The sequence below is a fragment of the Brachionichthys hirsutus genome, chromosome 3 (assembly GCF_040956055.1).
Source record: "Brachionichthys hirsutus isolate HB-005 chromosome 3, CSIRO-AGI_Bhir_v1, whole genome shotgun sequence".
Lineage (NCBI taxonomy): Eukaryota > Metazoa > Chordata > Actinopteri > Lophiiformes > Brachionichthyidae > Brachionichthys > Brachionichthys hirsutus.
This window is the reverse complement of record NC_090899.1, coordinates 4031752-4054396: the sequence shown is the minus strand read 5'-3', so window position 1 is coordinate 4054396 and position 22645 is coordinate 4031752. Positions and strand designations below refer to the sequence as shown.

Below are 22645 nucleotides of genomic sequence, written 5' to 3'. Positions count from 1 at the left end.
TCTAGAATGCACTACGACTGCTCTACATATCATCCAATCAATGTTATCCTGTCTGTGATCACTAAAGAGGCTTGAGCACATTCGGTGACATCTATATAGTGCAGAAGTATTCCAAAATAAAAGCATCAGAACCAATGTGCTTTAATAAGTGACAATCAAAACTGCAGTTGAAACAAAAGACTTAAATTGGTTCAGCATAATGTGCAAAATTTTGATTGTCAAGCTCGGTCCAGGAAAAAAAAGTCGAATTGCTTGTGACTTGGTTTCTATGATCGATATGAGTGGCTTCTGATTATCACGATGTGTGGCAGGCTCCATGGCAACATGTCCAGGTGACACAGATGCCTGAGTATGTTTTTTTTACATATTCATTGACCTGCTCTGTTACAGTATGTTGTTTTTCTGCCTTTACTTCTTGCCTTGTCTGTGAGTCTACTGGCTTGCAGTACACTTAAAGACACTTGTGTTTAATAGTTCAGTTACCTTTAACGTGTGATATTGTCATGAATTGTTTTGTAAATAATGATGGACAGCTTTTTTCAACAGAAGTGTTTATTTCCTGATGCTAAAATAATATAAAATACAGCAGAACTCGTCCATAAAATGAAGAAATTCTGTGTTACATTTTGTTGACATGAAATGTATGTTTGTGTTTGGTTTGTGTTGTTGGTTTTTGAGTTGCCTCGCTGGCTTAGATGATTGTATTAACCAATCATAAAAAAAATGTGGATACAGTATGACAAGCATTGCGCTATTGAAATGGAAAAAGTTGCATTTGAAAGTGGTATTTTGAAAGATTTTTTGAAAGCATTTTTATTTGCAATGAGACTGAATCCCTTATTCAATGGTGGGATTTTTGATTATGTTTTTTTGTTTTCGTTTTTGCACTGCTTGGAGCCAGTGAGCCCCGTTGTTCATAAGAAACACTATAAAAGTGGACGTCCAGCCTCAGATGGCAGACTGCTGGGGATACATTCAGAATGGTGCTACTGGCTTCTTATCAAATGAGAAAAATCGTGAGAGATTTTTGTCATGGATTGAATACTCCAGTGTATTTAAGCAAACTAAACTGCAGATGAATACTGTCACTATTTATAACAGCCCTCCATGAGTAAGCATTAATACTGTTTTCTGTTTTGTCTTGTATCTTTGTGTATGTTTTTAGCACACTTTATTTTTGTACATACTTGTCTCGCTTTCAAAAGGGAACAGTGTTAAACAGAAGACTGCATCGAAATCTGTCCTGAATTGGCTGAAATAAAGTCTGAAACATGGTTCACGTTGTTTTTTGTATTAAATATAAAACGATGTAGTATTAAGTAAGTAAAACTAAGTAGAAATACTACTAAAATATATTTTTGATTAGCAAAAAAATATCGGTTGTCCTTTTAAATGTATTATGGGCTGTCGCCTGATGAGCAGAGGGCTGAGCTGATTGGTCAGAACTACAGGAAGTGAAGCACTTCCTTGTTATTATTGCCAAACACCCCCATGTAACCACTTCAGAAACGTTAGCAGCTTTGATTAAAAGGCGTATTTGACGGTAGGTATTTATTTATTTTTCGACAAATGAAATATGAACAATAATGATAAAGCTGCGCAAGAGCCGCTGTAAGGGAGCGACGGTGCTAGCATTGCTGCTAGGCTCGCTGCTGTGGTCGTAGGTTAGCTTGAAAGCTGCCAAAAAAATCCTGTTCAGTAAAGCGAACTCATCATCTTATGTGCCATAAAGCTCAGTTACTATGGCAACTTGCGTCGTGACATTCTCTCTGACGAAACCTTTACAAACCAGACTTCATGTAACACAGATAACAGCGAGTAGATGATTTACCACTCATTGTCTTGTACGCTGCCATATTATTTAACTTAGTTAATACATTTATTTCAAATAATTATTTAAAACAACTATAGAACACAGTAATATATATGCATCTCAAATATGTCTTCAGTGAATGACCTTGAATTGACACTTGTCTCAAAAGACTTGTAAGTTAATTGAAGCCAGGTATTGACGATGCTAATCTTTTCTTGGCATGCTTTATGAATATTAACCCATGTCTGTCTGATCCACAGCATACTAACAGAGACAACATGAAGATTAAACCAGCCGAACATGGAGGCGGACCGCAACATGGGGCTATAATTAAAACCGAATGTGATTTCAGAGATGAGTACCATGAGGTTCATATTCACGAAGATTGTTTGGACATCCCAATCAAGGAGGAACCACATTTACAGCTGATCAGTGAGGAGAATAATGGAGATTCGTCCAGCTGCTCAGACACGAAGCCTCAGACGGGGACATCCACGCCAGACATTCAGGACCAACAGGTTAACGTAAAGGAGGAGTGTTACTCTGACCATCAACCGGAATATGAGTCAACTGCTGTTAAGGAAGAATCAGAGTCTTGGATTAAAGATGAGGATGAAGAGGAGGCAGAGGAGGTCTCCACCTCCACAGGTAGGGACAATCATTATGGAAAACCCAAAATACTTGGGAATTGTTACCAGTATTTTTTTTTTTAATCACTTTATTCAACAGTGCCATATAGGATCTTTTTTTAAACCAACTAACTAATGTACCGGGGATGGAGGCAAAAATAAATGAAAGACAAACCTACCCAGGTGCAAGATATGAACCGTAGAAGCTCCACAGTACAGTAGGAGACAAATTATTTCTATAAATTAATTTATGCTCTTAGTGTAAGATTAGTTTCAGGTGAACCATCATCATTGTGATGTTTTTCTCATGTCATGGAATTTTAAGTTAAATTCAGAACTGATGAAGCTTCTTGGATTAGCGGTGAAAACTTCCTCAACCAAACCTAAACAAGTCCAGTTGATTTTTCGTTTTTGCTCTTCGTGATTTATCTCAACCGGGACGAGTGAGAACCTAAATCCCGATTTCTTCATTTGCTCGAATTCACTTTGCTTTCTGTGTGTCTCCCTCTCCCTCACAGAGCCACTGTCAGATTTCTTCCCATGTCCGCACTGCAATGCCTCTTTTACGGAAGTCGACTTCCTGGAGAAGCACGTGAAGTGGGTCCATCACAAACAGTATCTTGCAAAGCTGAAACAATGCTTTTCAAATCGCACACTGAGCCTCATTACGAAACACACCTGCACCGTCTGCAGCAGCACATTTAGATCCAAAGGACAACTCAGGATTCACGTGCGTGAAGTCCACCCTTCTGCCCCCCCTGCTGTGCAGTGTCCAGAATGTGGCGAGAAGCTACGCACACCCGACGGCCTGCAGGATCACATGAACGCCCACGCAGGTGACCGTCCACTCGTGTGCAAGAATTGCTGCAGGAGGTTCGAGGAGCGTAGCCACTGGCGGCAACACATGAAAATACACACAGGGGAGAAACCACACAAATGTCAAGTATGTGGGAAGGCCTTTAAGGGGCCGCAGCACCTCAAGAGCCATTTAACCACACACACCGGAGAGAGGCCTTTCCCCTGCACGGTCTGCGGGAGTCGGTTCATTCGGCTTTCACATCTGCGAAACCACCAACGTACCCACACTGGTGAGAGACCGTACAAATGTACTGAATGCGACAAGACTTTCACTCAGTCCGGTGATCTGGTGAAACACAAGAGGATACACTCTGGAGAAAAGCCCTTTGAATGTCCCGACTGCCACCGCTGCTACATCTCCTCCGGTGATCTGGGCAAGCACAGGAGGAGTCACACTAACCTGCGTCCCTACTCGTGTCAAGAATGTGGAAAAACCTTTCGATTGTCGGGCCATCTGAAATCTCATATGTTAACCCACACGGGGGAAAAGCCGTATTCCTGTCCCAACTGCTTCCGCCGGTTTTCCCGCTCCCACCATCTTTCAGGGCACGTGGCTAGATGTCGTTGAGTTTTCTTCAGAGGAATAAAAATAAACTTGTGTGATTAAACGTGATGATCGCTGTCTTCAGCGACAGTATAGTTGGTAATGATTGTGTGACAATTAGAAACTGTCAGTACAGCACTACCCCAGGCTTTGATTGCTATGGCAACTCTAAAGTGGTTTTGGAGAAGACTTGACTTCGGATCATGAATAGATTTTATTTCCCACAGATGAATTCTATATTATTTGCAATAAAGTACTACATTTTTTGATAAATGTTTGGTCTTGTGTTTGATCTTGCCGCATGTTGATTTTAAACGAGTCAGGACGTGATACAGAGAAAACACCCGCAAGTACTGGCATTATTATGCAAATAATAGTGGAGCAAAGTAAACACTGTGTTTTCAAATCGTCCCTTGGAGCTATATATTTCCAGTTTTTCCAGTATTTTACTGAAACCCCTAATTTGCTTGTTTGGGAAAAGAGAAATGCTTTCTCATTAATTGTCTGGTGCAGGTAACAGACCTTCAGTGCTGTTGGATGCTGCTTCCTCATACACTTATGTATAATTTGGCACCATTAAATAGCCTGATTTTAAGTTTGTGGAATTTTACCCAACAATGTCAGTAAATATACTTTATGTGGGAGGTTGCGCTTCTGACAGAATCTCATCAACTTCAATATAATTAATAATAGTAATGTCAATCTGGATAAAATAGCACATTTCTAAAGAAATAATTCACGGTTAAATCTTTGTTTTTGTTTTTGCTTCTCTAAAACAATGTCTGGATTAAATGTTGATTTTAGCTACTGTCCCTTTAACGGTATTCCAATGACCGCGAGTGGGCTGGCCTGATTGGTCAGAACTACCGGAAGTGAGCAGCTCTTCCTGTGTTGTGACCACAGCCCTCCATTGTGACCAGTTCAGAAACGCAAACGTTCTGAAAGCAGCTTCGGATGAATCGCGCACTGCGGTGAGTGTTTTCTTCACGACAGTGACATGCTCGTATTTCTGAGAGCACTGAACGTGGGCTTGACCATGTTAGCATTGCTATTAGGCTAATGCCGCCATGGGTGTAATTTAGCTTTGATGCTAGGAGGAAAGGAGACCAAAATGGAGATTTGTGTTTGTTTTGTATTTCCCGTTTTAGCTACGCTTTCATTTCCATGTTCCCTCTGGCGCACAGGACTCTAAATAGACGAAGCCTCGCTGATGAAAACGTGAAGATGAAATCAGTCGGAAATGGAGAGGAAGAACAAGACGCGGCCATCGTTAAGACCGAATGTGAAATCGAAGAAGACTCTAATGAAGCTTACATTCACGAATATGGATTGAACATCCAAATCAAGGAGGAGCCGCATTTAGAATTGATCGGCGATGAGCACGGCGGCGACCTGTCGGACTGCTCAGACACTAAACCTGAGACCGGGACATCCACGGCGGACACGGGGACATCCACGGCGGACACGGAGACATCCACGGCGGACACGCAGAACCAACAGGTTAACGTAAAGGGGGAGAGCGACTCGGACCATCAGCCAGAATACGAGTCAACCGAAGCTGCTGCCAAGAAAGAACCAGAGTCTTGGATTAAAGAGGAGGATGAAGAGGAGAGCGAGGAGGTCTCCACAGGTAGGGGGCAGCAGTTTGTTAAAAGATCACAATGCCTGGAGATTAGACTATTTAGGATGCTACATGATGTTGTTATTACACGTATTGAGGTTATGTAAGGGGAATCGAATTGAAGTTTTCATCCATTTGTCTTTTTCTCTGCTATTTATAGAGGTGGGATTATTTAACTAGAAACTAGAGCTCATTATGGTGCTTCAGGCTAAAGAATACTCGGCTAATTTTGATGTAGAGATTTAATTTTTTCAAAGTTGGGCCTAACATTTATTGTTTAGTGTTTGAATCACTGACTATAATTATCCTCTGGTGCATCTGCTTGTCAGAAGATATTGTGGGGAATGCTCTGGATATCATATAAATTCTACACAAGAGCATTTGTTGCAGTTAAACTTACCATATTTCTTTTTTCAGTTAACTTAAAATCAGTACATCTGCAATTGTCCATATAATGGGATGCTTAAAGGAAAATTAAATGTGCTTTGTTTCTATGGGTCTTCCTCTCCTTCTTAGAGTCGCCGTCCGATTTCTATCCGTGCCCCCACTGCGATGTCTCCTTTACGGACATCGAATTCTTGGAGAAGCACGTGAAGTGGGTCCATCAGAAACAGTATCTTGCCAAGCTGAAAAAATGCCTCTCAAGCCCCACACTAAACCTTATAACCAAACACCCCTGCACCGTCTGCAGCAGCACGTTTCAATCCAAAGTGCACCTGAGGATCCACGCACGTGACGTCCACCCTTCCGCCCCTCCCCGCAGGCTCCACCCCTGTCCAACCTGTGCACGCAGCTTCCAGTACCTGAAGAATCTGAAGAATCACTGTCAGCGGTGGCACAGCATGTCTGTGGTCACCAGAGGAGGGCATCTCAGCTGCGCAGACTGCGGGAAGAGTTTTAAAGCTACCTGGGGTCAAGGGCCTCATTCGTGTCATGAACCAAATACCACGGAGCCTGAGGACAAGCCAGTCTGTCTGGATACGGGTGTGCAGTGCAAAGATTGCGGCAAGAAGCTGTGCACACCTCAAAGCCTGGCAGATCACATGCGCACTCACACAGGCGACCGTCCGTTCGTCTGCAAGGATTGCGGCAGGAGGTTCGTGGAGCGTAGCGGTTGGCGACAACACATGAAAATACACACGGGGGAGAAACCGCACAAATGTGAGGTCTGCGGGAAGGCCTTTAGTCGCGCGCACCATCTCAAGAGCCATTTAACCACGCACTCTGGCAAGAAAGAATATTCCTGCTCTGAATGTGGGAAGGAGTTTGGATTCAAGTCGAGTCTGGTTCTCCACATGAGGACGCATTCCAGCGAGAGACCCTTCCACTGCGACGTGTGTGGTAAGGAATTTAACACCCCGAGAAACCTAAGGGTTCACGCCAAAACCCACATCGCCGAGAAAGCTCACCAGTGTGGAGACTGTGGCCTGAAAATAGGAGACTTTGCGTCTTTGAAAATCCATCTTCGGACGCACACGGGAGAAAGGCCGTACCACTGCACGGTCTGCGGGAGTCGGTTCATTCGGCTTTCACATCTGCGAAACCACCAACGTACCCACACTGGTGAGAGACCGTACAAATGTGCTGAATGCGACAAGACTTTCACTCAGTCCGGTGATCTGGTGAAACACAAGAGGATACACTCTGGAGAAAAGCCCTTTGAATGTCCCGACTGCCACCGCTGCTACACCACCTCTGGTGATCTGGGCAAGCACAGGAGGAGTCACACTAACCTGCGTCCCTACTCGTGTCAAGAATGTGGAAAAACCTTTCGCTTGTCGGGTCATCTGAAAACTCATATGTTAACCCACACGGGGGAAAAGCCGTATTCCTGCCCCAACTGCTTCCGCCGGTTTGCCCGCTCCCACCATCTTTCAGGGCACGTGGCTAGATGTCGCTGAGTTGTCTAAAAAAACAAAAAAAGTACAACCCTGTTTCAAAAAGCGTAAGATGCTGTCTCAAATTTAAATAGGAACAGAATGTGATCATTTGTAAAAAAAATTTTTATAATAGTTAAATGCAACATGTAAATGAAAATAGCATACCAAGACAAACGTATGAAAAGGTGGAATAGAGAAATTGCCCGTTTTTTCTGAAAAAATGAAGGCACATTTTGAATTTGATCAAAAACTTGGGGGCAGTGGAAGCAAAAGACTGGAAAGGTTGTGAAATGGCAAAATAACACATCTCAGTTATCTACCTTGGACAACTGAGACATATTTAATTTGATTTTCAACAGGGCATTGAAAAGTGTTAACATGTCCAATTGTACATGCACTCTCTCCCGCACTTCATACACACTTCTTCATTTGCAGACATATTTACACTCATAAACACAAGCTCTCCCCTCCTGCCATTTATTCGGATGGTTCTGGTTCTCAGATATTTTGCAGTTCAAAAAAAAAAACAATAGACTAGCTAAAAGCAGGTGAGTAATGTGACATGAGCATCTCATTCTTTCTGAGGCTGTGCTGTAAGTTAAGAAAAATGTTTCTCAGCATAAAATTGCAAAAAAATAATTTTAATTGTAATTATCTGCTTGAAATGGTATATGAATATTGTATGATACAGTGAAGTGTTTGTTTTCACATTTGAAATGTATTTTATACATATGGGGTTTTATTGATTTGCAATTCTGTTTTTATTACACAGAATCCCTGTTTCTGTAAATTAGGTTGTAAATAAGTTACTGTTATTTAAATTGATTATCAATTGTTTTTATTGAATGTGTTTGACTAAAATTGTTGTTTATATGAACTTTCTTGACTCGGATGTCGGTTTTAACTTGAAAGTATAAATGACTCACTGCATGGGGAGTTTCTAAAGCTCTATCAGTGTCAGATTTGACGCGTGTGATCAGCTCTTAGTTGATCTCACTAAACACTATCAATAAGAAGCTTAATTAATACTTGATAAAAACGCGAACGTCCACAGATCAATCCTGTATTATTTGTTCTAATGTAATAAATTATTTGGCAAATGCGTGGACGTGTGTTTGATGTTCCTGTGTGATGCCACAGGAAGACTCAAAAAATAATTAAAAGATTCCACATGCTGGATAGAAGTTTACAGGATCGTTTGCAATTATGTAGAATTTTTTTTTTTTTTTAATTATTCTCTTATTTTATTCATACTACTATCCGATAACTTTTTATTTTTTGGTTCACATTGGTTTCAACATTCATGAGCTGGACACACAATCATGTTTGACGATGCTAATGAAAATCATGCAACCCCCTACGGTGACCCGGAAGGGACAAATAAGGAACGATAATAATTATGCCGCCATTATTGCATTGCGTGTTGCAAGCAGAAACATAGTAATTAAGAAATACTTTCTCGTGAAAATATTGTCGTGTGACTTTGGCACTGGTTCACACCAGAAACATTTAAAATGGCGAGTGGATCATGTCCCTTTAGGCGTTCCGTAGAACTCAAGTCAGTAAACAATAAACTAATTTATGCTGCCGCTGTCGATGCAACATTTAGTTTAAGAATTTATCCAATATATTAGTCGACCAGCAAATTAAACAGCTAACAATAGTCTGCCTCACAAGTCCAACCATCAAAGTATTTGCTTTTAACTTCTAAGAACATTTTGTCTGGACCGGCAAAACATTATATTCTAATGAGTATACAAATATATGCTATAATAAATTCCTGGATGTCCTTTATGCAAATTCATTGACAAGAAATTAAGCAATATCTGCTTAATTATGGCATTTGCTGCTATTGCAAATAATTTGCGTTTGCACGTGTACAACTGTAATTGGATGTATTCTGAGAAGAGAGGAAGGCTATTCATATTATTATTATTAACATTGCAAAAAAAACACCCTAAGAAATTTAAAACGATGCAAAGACAAAACTAGAGGAAAACACATGCATGAGAAACAATGATGGAAAGAAGAACAGCCTTTTTCATGTTTCACATTATCTAACTGTATTGAGATTGTTTGTCTCCAGTATTTTATTCCCTGTTTAGATAAGACTATCCAGTATATCTGCCTGCTGGTGAGGTGGCCATCGAGGGTAAAACCTTCCGCACGCTTTCGTTTACACCCAGGATATGCATCACTAGGACAAGAGACGCAACTAAACCTGTCTGGGCCAATTCAGCGGGAATTGGTCTATTATTTTTATGTCCGCAATAACGAGGACAGACCAGTAGCTACGGCTCCGGCGCAGATAACAAAGATATATTTAGGAGTAAATAATATTGACTGTACCTTTGTTTAAAGCTGGAATCAATACTTCTTAAAGCGTGTCCATTTTTCATTTAGCGGCGTCATGTCCGTGCAGAGAGATGAATGGGTGGATTCTCTAATCCCCCCCCTGTTGCAGTTATCATAATTGTTCAACAGCCACGGTTTTTAAAGATCGAGCTTGAGGAGAGGCGGGCCGCACAAAGAAAGTTAATAGATTTGGAAAATTGAGATAGATTGCTTAAGAGCCGCCATTTTTGGAACGTTCCAATGCCATGGCAGGCAGATGGACAAATATGATTCAGGGTTGGGGGGGGGGGGGGGGGTTGAGTGCTGCAGCATACAAACACAAGGCAAGTAGAGAATGCATCCTTATAAATAAAGGGGCTGCTGTCCACCTTCACAGTGCTGTTTGCATGTACCTCATCGTCTGGCTTGGGGGGGGGGGGGGGTAGCTGGATACATCGCAGTTTGTGGCCTACATCAGCCCGAGAGTCGGCCCTGGAAGGCCGGAGTTAAACAGCAGTAGTTCCTCTCTGGAGGCACCAGGGGGAAATGGATAGCTGTGGAAAGGATACTTCAGGGAATAAGCGAGCTCAGGAAATGTCTCTTGCTCAGAAGTTCGGGTAAATTTGCTAGAACTGTCTGAGGAAAAGGCCTGTGGTCAGTGCGTACAGAAAATATGTTTTATGTCTCATTGTACAGCAACATCATACCTCATCCTTTGTTGCAAACGGCGTTGTTCCCGCTGATAGTTTTCCCTGTCTAAGACCTCTGACCCTGTCATTTGTCTGGCCACGATGGCTTTTAGGAGCTCCTAAAGGATATTTTACAGCAGTGAGGGGCCCGATGTATGTTCCATCCGTTTCGATACCGGTCATTGTTTCCACATTTGATGCATTCAGGCTTTTCTTTACTCAGAAGTCTTTCCTGTATCCAATTTTCTCCTTTCCCACATCCAATTTTCTCTCATATTCAGATCATTATAGCATGATGCTTTACTTTACTCCTGTCAGCATTACAATCTCTTCCTCTCCGGCTCCTACATCTCCCCTGGTTCTCTTTCAGTCTCCTCCTTTGATTCTGAACATTCAGATACATGATGCGAATGTTTATCTGGTGTAATATTATGACTTTGAATCCGCTGCAAATCATCTAGTAAATAAAATCAAAAAAAGCACATTTATTTTCCCTCCCTTGTCCCAAAACCAAATTGCAAAAAATAAATAACATTTTCAATCTCCCCCTCTTTGACAGGCAGCTGGTTGCACTTTGGGCCGCAGTATCGAAATCAAATTACCCCATATTGAATCTTATAAAAGTCCAGTTGAGGGGATCTTCTTTTTGTGATGTAATTTGAGCCGTCCAATTTTCCTTGTATTTACTGTCTCTATTTTGTCAATTTGGCAGAGGAACACATTGCGTGCGTTGGCGCTGGGTGTCACTGGTGTCGTCGCGCTACGGTGGGTTTGGCGTTGGCTGGCCTCAGAGGTCACTGTGTGGGAAGAGACGGTGGCTCTGGAGGGGCTTTGCAGCCGCTCTCGGCCTGTCCCTTTGGGCTCTTGCAGGCCTACATCCACTCCTCTTATTCATGAACGGGTCAACGCGCAGGTCAAAACACACCGTTTGACTCCCCGCAAACGCACTGGTGTGTGTGGGCGTAGATGAAACTGGGTATTTCGTGGGCCTTTGGTAAGCTTCGGCTGGTATCGGTAGCTTGCATTCGCTCCCTCTCAAGTCAAAATGTGCCTAAAAGCATGGCTCACACAAAGGAAGGCGAGAGAGAAAAAAAACGCCATTCGAGTGTGTTCTAGTGAACGCTGAGAGTGGGCTGCTGAAAAACACACAAAGGGCTGCTAAGACGCTGCTTATTCCCTATTAGTATCACCACATTGACAGGTTGGTCAAGAAGTAACCACCTCTAGTGCTAACACGGAGAAACGAATGTGTTCTCCACCAAGCCGGCTGCTATCGTGGTGACTTCTTGAGTGGATCTTTTGACCACGGCCTCCCTCCTCCTTTCATCCGGCTGTAACCTCTTGCTCTCTCTGTCTCTTTAGTGGAGGGATAGAGCTGTGGAGGGCGAGAGAGACTGACAGTGTGCGCTCCCCTGCTCAGTAAATATGAACTGCACCCGGTAGACAGACTCATTCATCACAGGAGGGAAAGAGGGAGGCGGGAGAGGCAGGGAGGAGGGAAGCAAAAAAAAAAAAGGACTAAGAAAAATGTCCAAAAGACAGAGAGGACCTGGCGGGAGGAAAAGGAAGCGAGACGGAAGGAGGATGAAAGAGAGGAAAATGTTCTGGGTGAAGTGAGTGGGAGAAAGAGATAGCAGGATGAAAAGGGGGAGAGTTGTGGATGATTGAAGGATAGATAAAGGATAGCGGATGTGTATTGGGAGGAGAAACCTCAAGTATAGGAAAACTGATGGAATATCGGAGGACACTTTATATCTCACCGTCAAGAGACGTTGTGTTGTGATCGCTGCCTTTAAGCAAGGTATTAGTGGAGCAACATTAGCTCTGCTGCCCTGCAGTCTCATGTCTCACTCAGACTTGTTGCTTTTCACACTTTGACCTTGAATCCATCCTCTGGAGAGCAAGCGCTTGGATCATGGTCATGCTCCATTTCAGGTTTTTTAGTTTTTACTTTTTATAAATGTTACAGTTTACTGGTATTTAGGCACGAGGTGAAACAGATATTGTAGATGTCTATACGTCTTGTTAGCATCTCCTTTATGAATGCTAATGTCAAAATCTTCAAGGAAGGTACCCCACTCAGACCCATCGTCAGCAGCATCAACTCGGTCACCTACAACATTGCCAAACATTTGGCACCTCTTGTTTGGCAACTGTGGATTTTGGGGATGGAGATCAATACTGCATTGTATGTTGCTGATAGATGGCGTCTAAATCCCCCTCCGCTCTGTTTGTTTCCGGGTGTTTTGTCTTTCGGGTGGACCAGGATCTGTCTCATTGTGTTGCCAGGTTTGAAGTGTATGGGAATCTTGTGTTTACTGAAAATTCTCTTGAATTTCTCAGAAACACCGGCAATGTAGGGGACGACAACGGGTTTCTGTTTGTTCCTGGTCGTTTTTTGTTGTCGCCCAGTTTGTACAGCCACATGTCTTCAGAGCATTCTGGATGTGTTTCTGCTCTTTGGCCTTTCCTTCCCCTCTGGTGGGGATATTTGTGGGCCCGGTGGTTCAGGGTTCTTCTGACCCCTAACTTGTGCTGCAGTGAGTGGTGGGAATAGATATTGGTCGGTGTGAGTGGGTTTTCTGTACACCTCGATGTTGAGTTTTCCATCCATTTCATTGCGTACAGCACAGTCCAAGAAAGGCAGGGGATTAATTTAATATATTTCTACAAAAGTAGTGCTCCATGGTGCAGAGGGAAAATATGATATATACTGGAAATATATTTAAATGCATGAATTCATATTTGATAATAGAATAATCGAGTATCACCACGCTACTAGTTTCTTCCGACTGTACTCGTCTTGTTTCGACTTTGTGGTCGCCCACTGCAGCCGACAGCGACGCAGAAGATACATTTGATTACAGGGAAACGAACAGTAGTTACTGCGTATTGATTATAGGCTCACCCCTGTGGCAGCCAAATCATTTTAGCCTTCTCTGGTCTCAGTTGAAGAGCTCAGCCACATCTCTAACTGTATTTTTTACACTGCTGCATACCTTATTTATTGGCGAGTCACATATCTGATACATGTTGAAACACTGCTTACGTCTGGTTCTCTTTTACAAGGGATTCATGACATTTCTTTTCAGTAAAAGTTTGAGAGTCCCAAATATTCAAGGAGACAAAAACAACAAAAATATATCAAGAAAATCCCAGAGTCCTTTGCTCTTTCCAGTCTATGTCTTCAATTTCCAACAACTTCCCCCTTCTTCACTTCCACCAAAACCACCTCCTCTCCATCTCTTTCCACTCCACACAAAGACGGGAGAGAGGGAAGATGATGTGTGACAGATGCCATATTTCGACTTTCTGTCAAAGAGATTAATATTGACACCGTGTTTCTTACCAGGGGCTTCTTGACCGTGTGTGTTGGGCTTTGATTTCATTATCCACTGCTCAGCCACTTTTTTCTCAAGAATCAGACAATAACAGATGTGGTGACTCAAATAGAAACACTGATATTGGAGGGGCTGAGTGAACAAGTCATATTGCTGGGTGGGTCGGCAATCAGTCCTGTTTGCTGTGGAAGCGTAACCCCCCCCCCAAAGGATACCCACAGCATAGAGACCCTTCAATTTTATCAACCGCCCCCCGGCTCGACGGTCGCTTGAACCGTGAACTGCTGCATGTATCTATGAGGAAATAGCTTTTACTCAGATGTGTTATTACGATGTTGTAAGCGCATTTATTAAAGTACAATTTTAGGACAGTTTTGTTGGAAAATGAAATAATTGATATGAAAATGTCGGCTTTTAATAGTCTCATACTATCACAGTCACAGGAGTGTCATCAGTCACCGTATTGGAATTGTTATATAGTTATTATATTTTCGGAACGGATCTGAGATCCATCACTGTTTGAACATTTTTGTCTTATTAATATTGCAATGCACTTAAATTGTAATGATTTGATCTTTAAAGCTATTCTATGTACTGAGAGTTTACCATAAATCAAGGAGAATCAATCAATCAAGCGATCTCCATGGTTTATTAAAGCAGAAATCCTGGATTTCAGGATTATTTCTCAACCAGTTCCCATATGATTCCCCACATTCACCCGCCTTCGCTGTTTTAATGCTTCTATTACGGCTGTAGAAAAACTCATAGATTTGGCAGAAGGTAGTAAAATCAAATAGATTACATTTTAATTCCTTTGTTGATTTGATCAATGGACAAGTGGCTTCATGTCTGCGTGGCAAAGCTCGCTGGCCTTCATCTCCACCTTGTAAGCCGCTGAGAACTTTCCGACGTCTATCGAAACATTTTTGAGCAGGATACAAGAGATGGATCCTACAGCTTCCTGATTTTGTAATTTCAAAGCATTGGGGCTTGCTGTTAGAGGGAGAATAAAATCAATACGCCTCTCTGGAGAGGCGTGGGTATATAGCTCGTAGTCCTATAATATGAGAGGGGATCTGAAACAGGAAACAGCAGATGGAAGAGGAAATCAGGAGCAGCAAAGCAGCTTCAGTGCATAAACAAATGGAAAGGAAATCAGGAAAGATAACGTAAGAAGGAGACAAGAGAGCAAAGGGGAAACAGTTGTCGCCAGAGACTTTTATTGACTTTTCCCCTCCCACTCTGTCCATGTGACTACCAGAGACATTCACACACACACACACACACGGGGGGGGGGGGGGGGGTAGTGATGGGGGGAGAGAGAGAAATGAGAAAATAAATTACTCTGGAAAGATATGACGATAGGCTACACACGGCTTTAAATCTAAAAGGGAATTTGCGACACACTCAACCAATTTGTCACCGTGCTTTTTGCCTCTTTTCATTTCTTTTTTGGTACTTTCCCCCCCTTCTATTATTTTTCAGCCCCCCACCCCAATACCCCGATGCCCCTAATTTACCCCATTTTCCTGTCTATTCCTTTGCACTCCATCCTATCCAAACGTATGTTTTAGGATGTCTAGTGAAGCTGTAGATTTATTTTTTCTTTATTTCTTATACGTCATAATAAATGTTCCCCTCACCTCCGATTCTTTTAATCTGTCTTTTTGAAACATATGACATGTCCATAATGCTTCTGTTTCAGTAGGTTTTCCTTCATCGGTGACTACAATCATATCTGTCTACGCTCCTCCTCCACCTCCTCCTCCTCTCTATCAAAATCTGAGAAAAAGGAGGAAATGAGATGCATCGTAAAAATACGAATGAGCTGGCCCACGGTAAAGGATGTCTAGAAAAGAGGTGGGAGAATGGATGGAAAAGAGAAAAGAAAGAAAACGCAGACTTAAAGTATACCCCCTCTCTTTTATTTAATTTAGACGCCAGGCGAAAATCGATCCTGCCATTCGATACGCAATCCGAATCAAGGCGAATTAAGCGGGCGGAAATTAACTCTGAAAATATTTTTGATGGAGTGGCTTGTAGTCTCTCGGCCAAATGGACTGCAAAGTGGAACAAATGACAGGGGCCTAGTGGTGGAGACAGCGCCGCTCCATCTTCCATTAGGCCGTAATGGGATAGGTCCAGCCCCCTAGCTCGACTCGGCTGCATTAATCAAAACAGCCGCTATATGAAGATTTATGGTTCTCCACTCCAGCGAAGCCGGAGCCAGTTCGCGGTGTGTATGTTTGAAAGAGGGGGTCGTGAGGACCCCCACACCCCCCCCCCAACGCCTCCCTCTCTCCTTCTGTCCCCACGCTCTCCATCCATCCCATAGGCTACCTGTGGGCTTGCACAACACGCGAGTTGCGCCTTTACGCACCTTTAATCCAGACTTCCAGAGACGCTGTAGTCGCATTTGTTTTTTTTGTTTTTTTTATAGTTGACAGACATGGAAAGCACTGATTATGTCGTTGACTCGGTTATACACCTGTAATAACCCGTCTATATGCACGTGAGCTTCCCTCATCAGACACGGTAGGCCTCTTAAAATACCGTTGACCTTCAGACAACAGACAAAGTGTCTTTTATCCCTTTAACTACTTTTCTATTACTTTGGCGCCCCATTTATTTAAAATATAAATCAGCCCTGACTGTGTTTTGATTTGTGGCTTGAACTTCTCTCTGAATCTCTGTTGTCACCTCTTAGAACAACCAGCAGAGAAACCGGTCATCCTCCGGCGTGGGGCAGTGAGTCTTTTAGATTACAGCCTGTATTGCTGCAGCTCCTCTCTCCATGGTTGCCCATTAGCACCGTGTAGCCTGGAGAGCAGGCTGCCGCTGTGACGAGCCAAAGGGACAGACAGGGGGAGACAGTGTGACGGAGAAGACGGTGGCTGCTCAAGCAGATTGGATCTGGGATCCATCCAAAAAACTTCGGGCAAGTTTTGATGAGATGAGACTGATCGGATCCACTGCTGTGAGACCTTGTTCTACTTTCTCTCTCTCTCTCGCTCTCTCTTTGTGTGTGTGTGTGTTTATTCCACAGGGGGAGGATGGAGGAACTCTTCCCAATAGATGGATTACACCTATATCTATTCACACAGAATATTCTATTACCCAACTTTCACAGCTCTTTCCTATTCTACCCTTTCTTAACCCCTGCGACTTTGTCAGTGTTTACTCTCATTGCTGTATTTGTGTCCCATCTCTTTCTCCACCCTCTTATTCCACTTCACTCTCTATACCCCCCCCCCCCCCCCATCCTCTCCCCATCCCCCATCCTCTCCCCATCCCCTAACTCTCCCATGCGGATAAACAAGCCGGCATGGAGACGTCTCTGTATCTATATTCTCCTTTCCTTTTGCCCTTCCTCATTTTCCCCCTTTTCCTTTCTTCTCTCGCTGTTCCTTGTGAGCAAAGGGGAAGCTCACTGCCAGTTTCAGTCTGCCAAAGGGTTTATTTAAATTAGAAACGCTTCAATCTCCTCACTCCCCCTCTTTCCTTGCGCTCTCTCTCTCTCTCTCTCTCCCTCTCTCGTGCCCTCATTCGTTTTCTCACCTCTTTCGGGTGGCCGAGGGTGACTCCGTGACTCCCACCTTTCCCCACTGACAGCCTCCAGCCCCCCCCCGTCAATGCCAGACAGACAACTTTGTTTTGCAGATGGAATTGGTGGAAAGCGGGGTTGGAAGGAGACAGGAAACGAGAGAGAGAGGAAAAGTAGAGGAGGGAGAGTGGGAGTTGGAGAGGGGTCAGGGGAGACCTGTTAGTCAGTGTACTTTAGTTCCTTCCTCTCACGGCTCATTCCACCCAGATTAGGACCTGTAAATGGTTTTGGGGTATCTCACCTATCTTAAGGTCACCCCTTCTCACAGGAATACCGACTAAACTATTACCTCTTACTCTCTCGTTATCACACATTCACATCTTTCTTGTCTTGGAGGTCTCTTTCCTTTTATTTTTTGTTTGTTTTGCATCATTTCATTCCATTCTCGCATGCTATGGATGCCCTGATTGTGACCACATATTGCCTACAACACTTGGAAGGGTCAGTCATCACACCTAATCATCTCCTCTGTTAACAGTGACCCATTTCCCCCTTTTAATCCTTCTACCCCCCCTTCCCCGGGCTCTAATCCTCCGCTTCATGCCCAACCCTCACACCCCTCCTCCTCACCCATTAACGCACAATTATTTTGGGGGCCGACATGGGCGAGGGGGAGGAAACGAGGTGTGGAGAACACATGAGAGACCGTCTCTCTAATGGCTGAATGACACCAGACTAGCTCATAGATCATGGAGATTATTAATACCATTGTTAAACACCCCATTCAAGCCCCGCCACCATCCACACACGCAGACACACACACACACACACACTCCCATCATATCTCATTCCCCGCTAACATCTTCATATGAGCTGTCATTCATGCTTGGTGAATCAGCATCAATTTCATTTGAGTCATTTCAACAATGCTGGGTGTTCATTACAGCTCGTGGTTGAGAGGTAGAATCAGATTTACAATTACAGCTCTCATTGGTGAAGCATGCTATTATTCATGAGATTGTTTCCTTTGCATTCGCCGCCTGCGATATTTCTAATGATGGAAATTCCAGGTTTGATCTGATTATTGAGCATACACTGAGGTGAGAGATTCCCTGTGACTTGTCAGGGAAACGTGGCCTTTATATGGCAGTGGGGGCCCATGTAGGGACCAAGCAGCAGTTGTATGTGTGTGTGTGTGTGTGTGTGTGTGTGTCAGTGACCTGTCCGTTTAACCGTTGGGTTTCTGGGGAGATGGCAAGGGGGGGAGCCAGCGGCCCCCAGAGACCAGGGTCTGGGGAAATCACACTCTCACTTTCACCAAACAACCTGGAGGCTGCATGGCAGCTGGCAGCAGCCAATACACACACACACACACACACTCCCCACTCCCTTTATCTTAGTTTATATGCAAAGACACTCCTAAACACACGAGATCAGTGATGTAGGGCCTGCATAAAGATTCCAAGAGAATCTAGCTTCTGTAGAATAAACTGCTGCTTAAACTTTTAGTCAAATAAATAATGACAGGCAGCTAAAATGAATATGATATTCATCTTTTCTTGATGAAGAATCTATTAGTTGTTTTGTGACCCCCCCCCCACACACACACACTTCTCGTATAACAGATATAGCTGCAGTTAAAGCAGGAGCGTAAAAAACATACTTCCGTGTGCTATGGCTCCATTAGCTGATCTCAGGGCTCCCTGTGAGCGTTGCTGCTCATGGTGCCAGCTCATTGATTCCTTAACTAATCACTGTAATTAAAATGCCTTTTATTCTGTCAATGGTTTACATGGCAGCCTATACTTGCATTTAAGGATCATTTTCCATATGCAGAAATTTCAGTCCACGATTTCAATGGATTACTTACTGGATAAGATCTACATTACAGATGTTTTTTTTTATTATTATCCTGTTTCAAAGAGACCTGCAATGGCGTAGATGTAGCTGCAAGGATGACTGGTCCTTAAAATACTTTGTCACCTCGGGAAATTGGTTTCCTGTTCATGCTGCAAATGTGTAAATCGGCCTCTTTGTGAATGGATGATTGAGGCACAAAGAAAGCACCCTCATTACTTGGAGAAATTATAATAGTGTAGTCATTAAATAATAAAAAAAAAAATCCTGCCAAAGAATTATACATGTCTCAAGCTGTCTCGTTGATGGATGTCTGTTTATGACTCGTTCCGCCTAGAAATTCCTACAACATTTTTTTTCCTCATAATGTATCAATTTATCAGCAGAGAATTTTATGTTAATTTCCTCCCCCCTCCTCCTCCTAAAATAAAGTATCTCACTCGCAAACGATCTCGAACTAATTAAGCAGGCATTAATTAAAAATTGAGAGCGGAGGATAAACGTGGTAGAATTGTTATGGAAACGTTGAAGTTAATCAAGCTTTCAAATTATTGATAACATCCTTAGAACAGTGATCGATCGGGAAGACATTAAGTGGCAAAATAAAGCCGCGTGCGTTCAGATTTGATGGGCGCCTGTGTGTGTGTGTGCGTGTGCGTGTGCGTAAAGCAACGTGCAAAAACAATTAGGCCCATAATACATAATATTAGTCCGCATGACAAATAGGATATCTTGCGTGCCATCCTAAAGTCGCCCGTGTGCACGCGTGTGGGAGGGGGGGGGGGGGGGGGGGGCTCTTTATCCTATAAACGTCATTAATCAAATGTGTGCGTTCAAATTGCATTGTGAACTCCAAGAGACCGAGATATTGACGTCTGTTGATATTAATACTTCCCCTCTTTGCGCGGCTTTTACGCGTAGATGCTTCCCGGTTGTGTTTCCATGTTTCCTCCCTGCTTGGATGTCTGCTTGCGCCGGCGTCAGAGCCTGCATGTGTGGCATGTTGCTTATACAAGGCGCTTCATCATCCCGCACCAGCGATCGGAGCAATTCACCCATAAAGTGGGTCTTTCGCCCATAAATAATATTCAAGTCGCTCTATTGTTAAGTGAAAAGTTGACTGGTGTTTGATTTTTTTTTTCCTCCCTTCTTTTTTCCCCTTCTTCTTCTTTTCCGCGGCGACCTCGGGTTAGGACTCATACATCACGGGATGACAGCTATAGAAAGGCCCTAAATTAGCAACTAAATCGAATATTGATCAGCTATGTGCGGCCCTGCGAGTCGCGCCTCCTTGCCGAGAGAAAGAGAGGGAGGAAGGGGGTGTTGAGGGAGGGGGTGAAAACGAGAGATAGAGGGAAGGAGGAGAAGGGGGGGGGGGGGGGGGTGTGCTTCTCGCTCCCCCCTCTCTTTCTCTCTCTGTTTGAGTTTAAGTGTTTGTGTGTATTTTATTGCTTTGGACTCAGAGTAAAAGTACCTGTCTTTAAATCGAATGGCTTATATGCAGTTTTTGCATTGAGGAGACAACCTGATATTAATCTTTGTCGTTTTCACAGAACGCGCGGACTAATATCCGTTTATTTCACGCTGTCCATCCATCAAGGTTGAAGCAAACGGCCATGTGGCTCCTCGGTGTTTACATAAAGTTCAAATGAAGTCCCTCATTACCCACTCGCCTATTGGGCTCTTGTTTATGGATCACTGACTGCGCTGCCGCTGTTGCATCGACTTCCCTCTTATCCCCGCTTGCTGGGATGAGTAAGGCGGTCGGCGGCGCGCACATGCTCGCTCAGCAGGGACGCGTTTGATGAAACGATCAAGGGGTTCTCTCGCTCACTCCCCGGGAAGTGTTGTGTGTCCGGGGCGGCGTTGAACCAAGCCCACAAGGCCGGGGGGGGGGGGGGGGGGGGGGGGTCAAGGTTGCGCCGGGTCACTGAGATTAGCCCCGGCTTGCTCTATAACAAAGGACCGGATCGTCAGATGCCGCCATGTCTGGATCAAAGTATCAGGTGTTGGACAAGTGGGGCGTAAAACAAGGATGAGCTGCGGATTACAGCAGTTTAATTGGAAACGATGCTCGCAGTCCATTTAAAAGCAGGGTTTGGGTTGAGCTGTTGTGTTGATTTTTACTAATCGGGTTAATTTTAGAGTTGACCCTTAAATATTTCTGGTTCATTTGTATATGCAGTGGTGGAGCCAGGACTGAGCATTGAAGTACAAGAAACCGCAGACAAATAATAAATACTCCAGAGTTATAAAGGATTTAAAAAAAACGTCGTCTCTGACAGTAGTATATAGTTTAGGAGTATATAGTTTAGGAGAATACCTCGGGAAATACTTAATATTTATGGCATCATATTGACGTGGTTTTTAACATCGTCCCCGCGGTCGCAGCGCGGCCGCTGCAGCACTCTTCCCTGTCCAAGGTGCTGAACCCGCCGCCCTCGGCTGATGACGCGTGTTCGCTGTCCTTGGTGCTGAATCCCTCTCTGACCGACGCTGCAACCAGTTTAACGCGAATACCTATAAACGGCTGTCTATATCTCCTGGGACTAATTTTAGATGATATATTTATACTTTAGTTGAAATGCTTGACTTGTCGAACGTTTCATCTCGACCCCGGATTTATTTTTTCATTGATTATTATCATTCAGTATGGACAATCCAGTGAATTAACTTGATTCTCAGCTCTATTTTTCTTGCCATCCCTGCTAGTTGTTTTGGTCTCAGCAGCATGGCAGTAGCAGTAATAGCATGCCAAGCAAAGTGGATTCCTATATCAAGTTTCATACGTGCAGCATGTTGTGATTTGAGTTAAAGGGGCCCCAGTAGAGCCTTTATGTCTAGCGACGCCCCTGGTATACTTGACTGGGTAAAATAACAGTGAAACTTACTTTAAGTGCTGCAGCAGAGCTCTGCAGAATGACAGCGTAATTATATTTAGCTATTATTAAGTGTCTTAATTGAGCAGGAAAACAGAGCGGAGCCCCTCCCTCCTTCACGCGCCTCTCGGGCTACCAGCAGCTCTTCAGAGCTCTGCTTCAGGACATTCCGGGAACCATCTGTTTCCGGCGCTGCACCGGGGCGCGCAGGAAGCGAGGTTCACAAATTTCGAGAGGAAAGGTTGTCTGTCTGCCAAAGAGCTTGTTGTGAAATATCACCGCCCCTTCTCTTTTGCTGTCTGTGGTGGAGTACAGGGGGGAGTGAAGTGTTGCAGAACAGAACATCAAGTCGATTGCAGTAACGTTCTAGAGATATATCACCGCTGAAAGGAAACTGGTTGTGGCACAGTTCACTCTAGGCGTGCCTGTCCTCACACCACAATTCACCATTAAGGGCTGTTAAAGCTGATCCACAACAGGTGTTCAGGTGAGTCCGTGTGTGTGCATTGAAGAGAGAGGTGTCCAGATAGAGCAGCAAACGCAGCACTCTCTATATGAGAGGCGTCCTGGGCATTTACAGCGACTGTGATATTGCACTGTAGAGAGGATGTCATCTTCCCATCTTCCGACTCTGTCACTTCTAGTGGTAATCAAAT

General features: G+C 43.7%; 2 protein-coding genes across 2 annotated transcripts; both read left to right on the top strand.

The window, feature by feature from the left end:
• Positions 1-1493: 1493 nt before the first annotated feature.
• LOC137915906 (gastrula zinc finger protein XlCGF57.1-like) lies at positions 1494-4098 on the top strand. The gene is made up of 3 exons (XM_068759030.1): positions 1494-1543; positions 2074-2461; positions 2961-4098. The coding sequence occupies exons 2-3, from the start codon at positions 2092-2094 to the stop codon at positions 3866-3868; spliced, it is 1278 nt and encodes a 425-aa protein (XP_068615131.1). The 5' UTR covers positions 1494-1543; positions 2074-2091; the 3' UTR covers positions 3869-4098.
• Positions 4099-4798: 700 nt separating this feature from the next.
• On the top strand, positions 4799-7366 carry LOC137915896 (zinc finger protein 436). The gene is made up of 3 exons (XM_068759019.1): positions 4799-4815; positions 5029-5474; positions 5982-7366. Exons 1-3 carry the CDS (start codon positions 4799-4801, stop codon positions 7364-7366), a joined length of 1848 nt encoding a protein of 615 aa, XP_068615120.1.
• The last annotated feature ends 15279 nt before the right edge of the window (positions 7367-22645 follow it).

Bases quoted from the DNA above. Each gene is read 5' to 3' on its own strand.
- LOC137915906 (XM_068759030.1), top strand. From the start codon at position 2,092: ATGAAGATTAAACCAGCCGAACATGGAGGCGGACCGCAACATGGGGCT. The intron at 2,462-2,960 runs GTAGGGACAATC...TCTCCCTCACAG, and splicing joins GGAGGTCTCCACCTCCACAG to AGCCACTGTCAGATTTCTTC.
- LOC137915896 (XM_068759019.1), top strand. The intron at 5,475-5,981 runs GTAGGGGGCAGC...TCTCCTTCTTAG, and splicing joins GAGCGAGGAGGTCTCCACAG to AGTCGCCGTCCGATTTCTAT.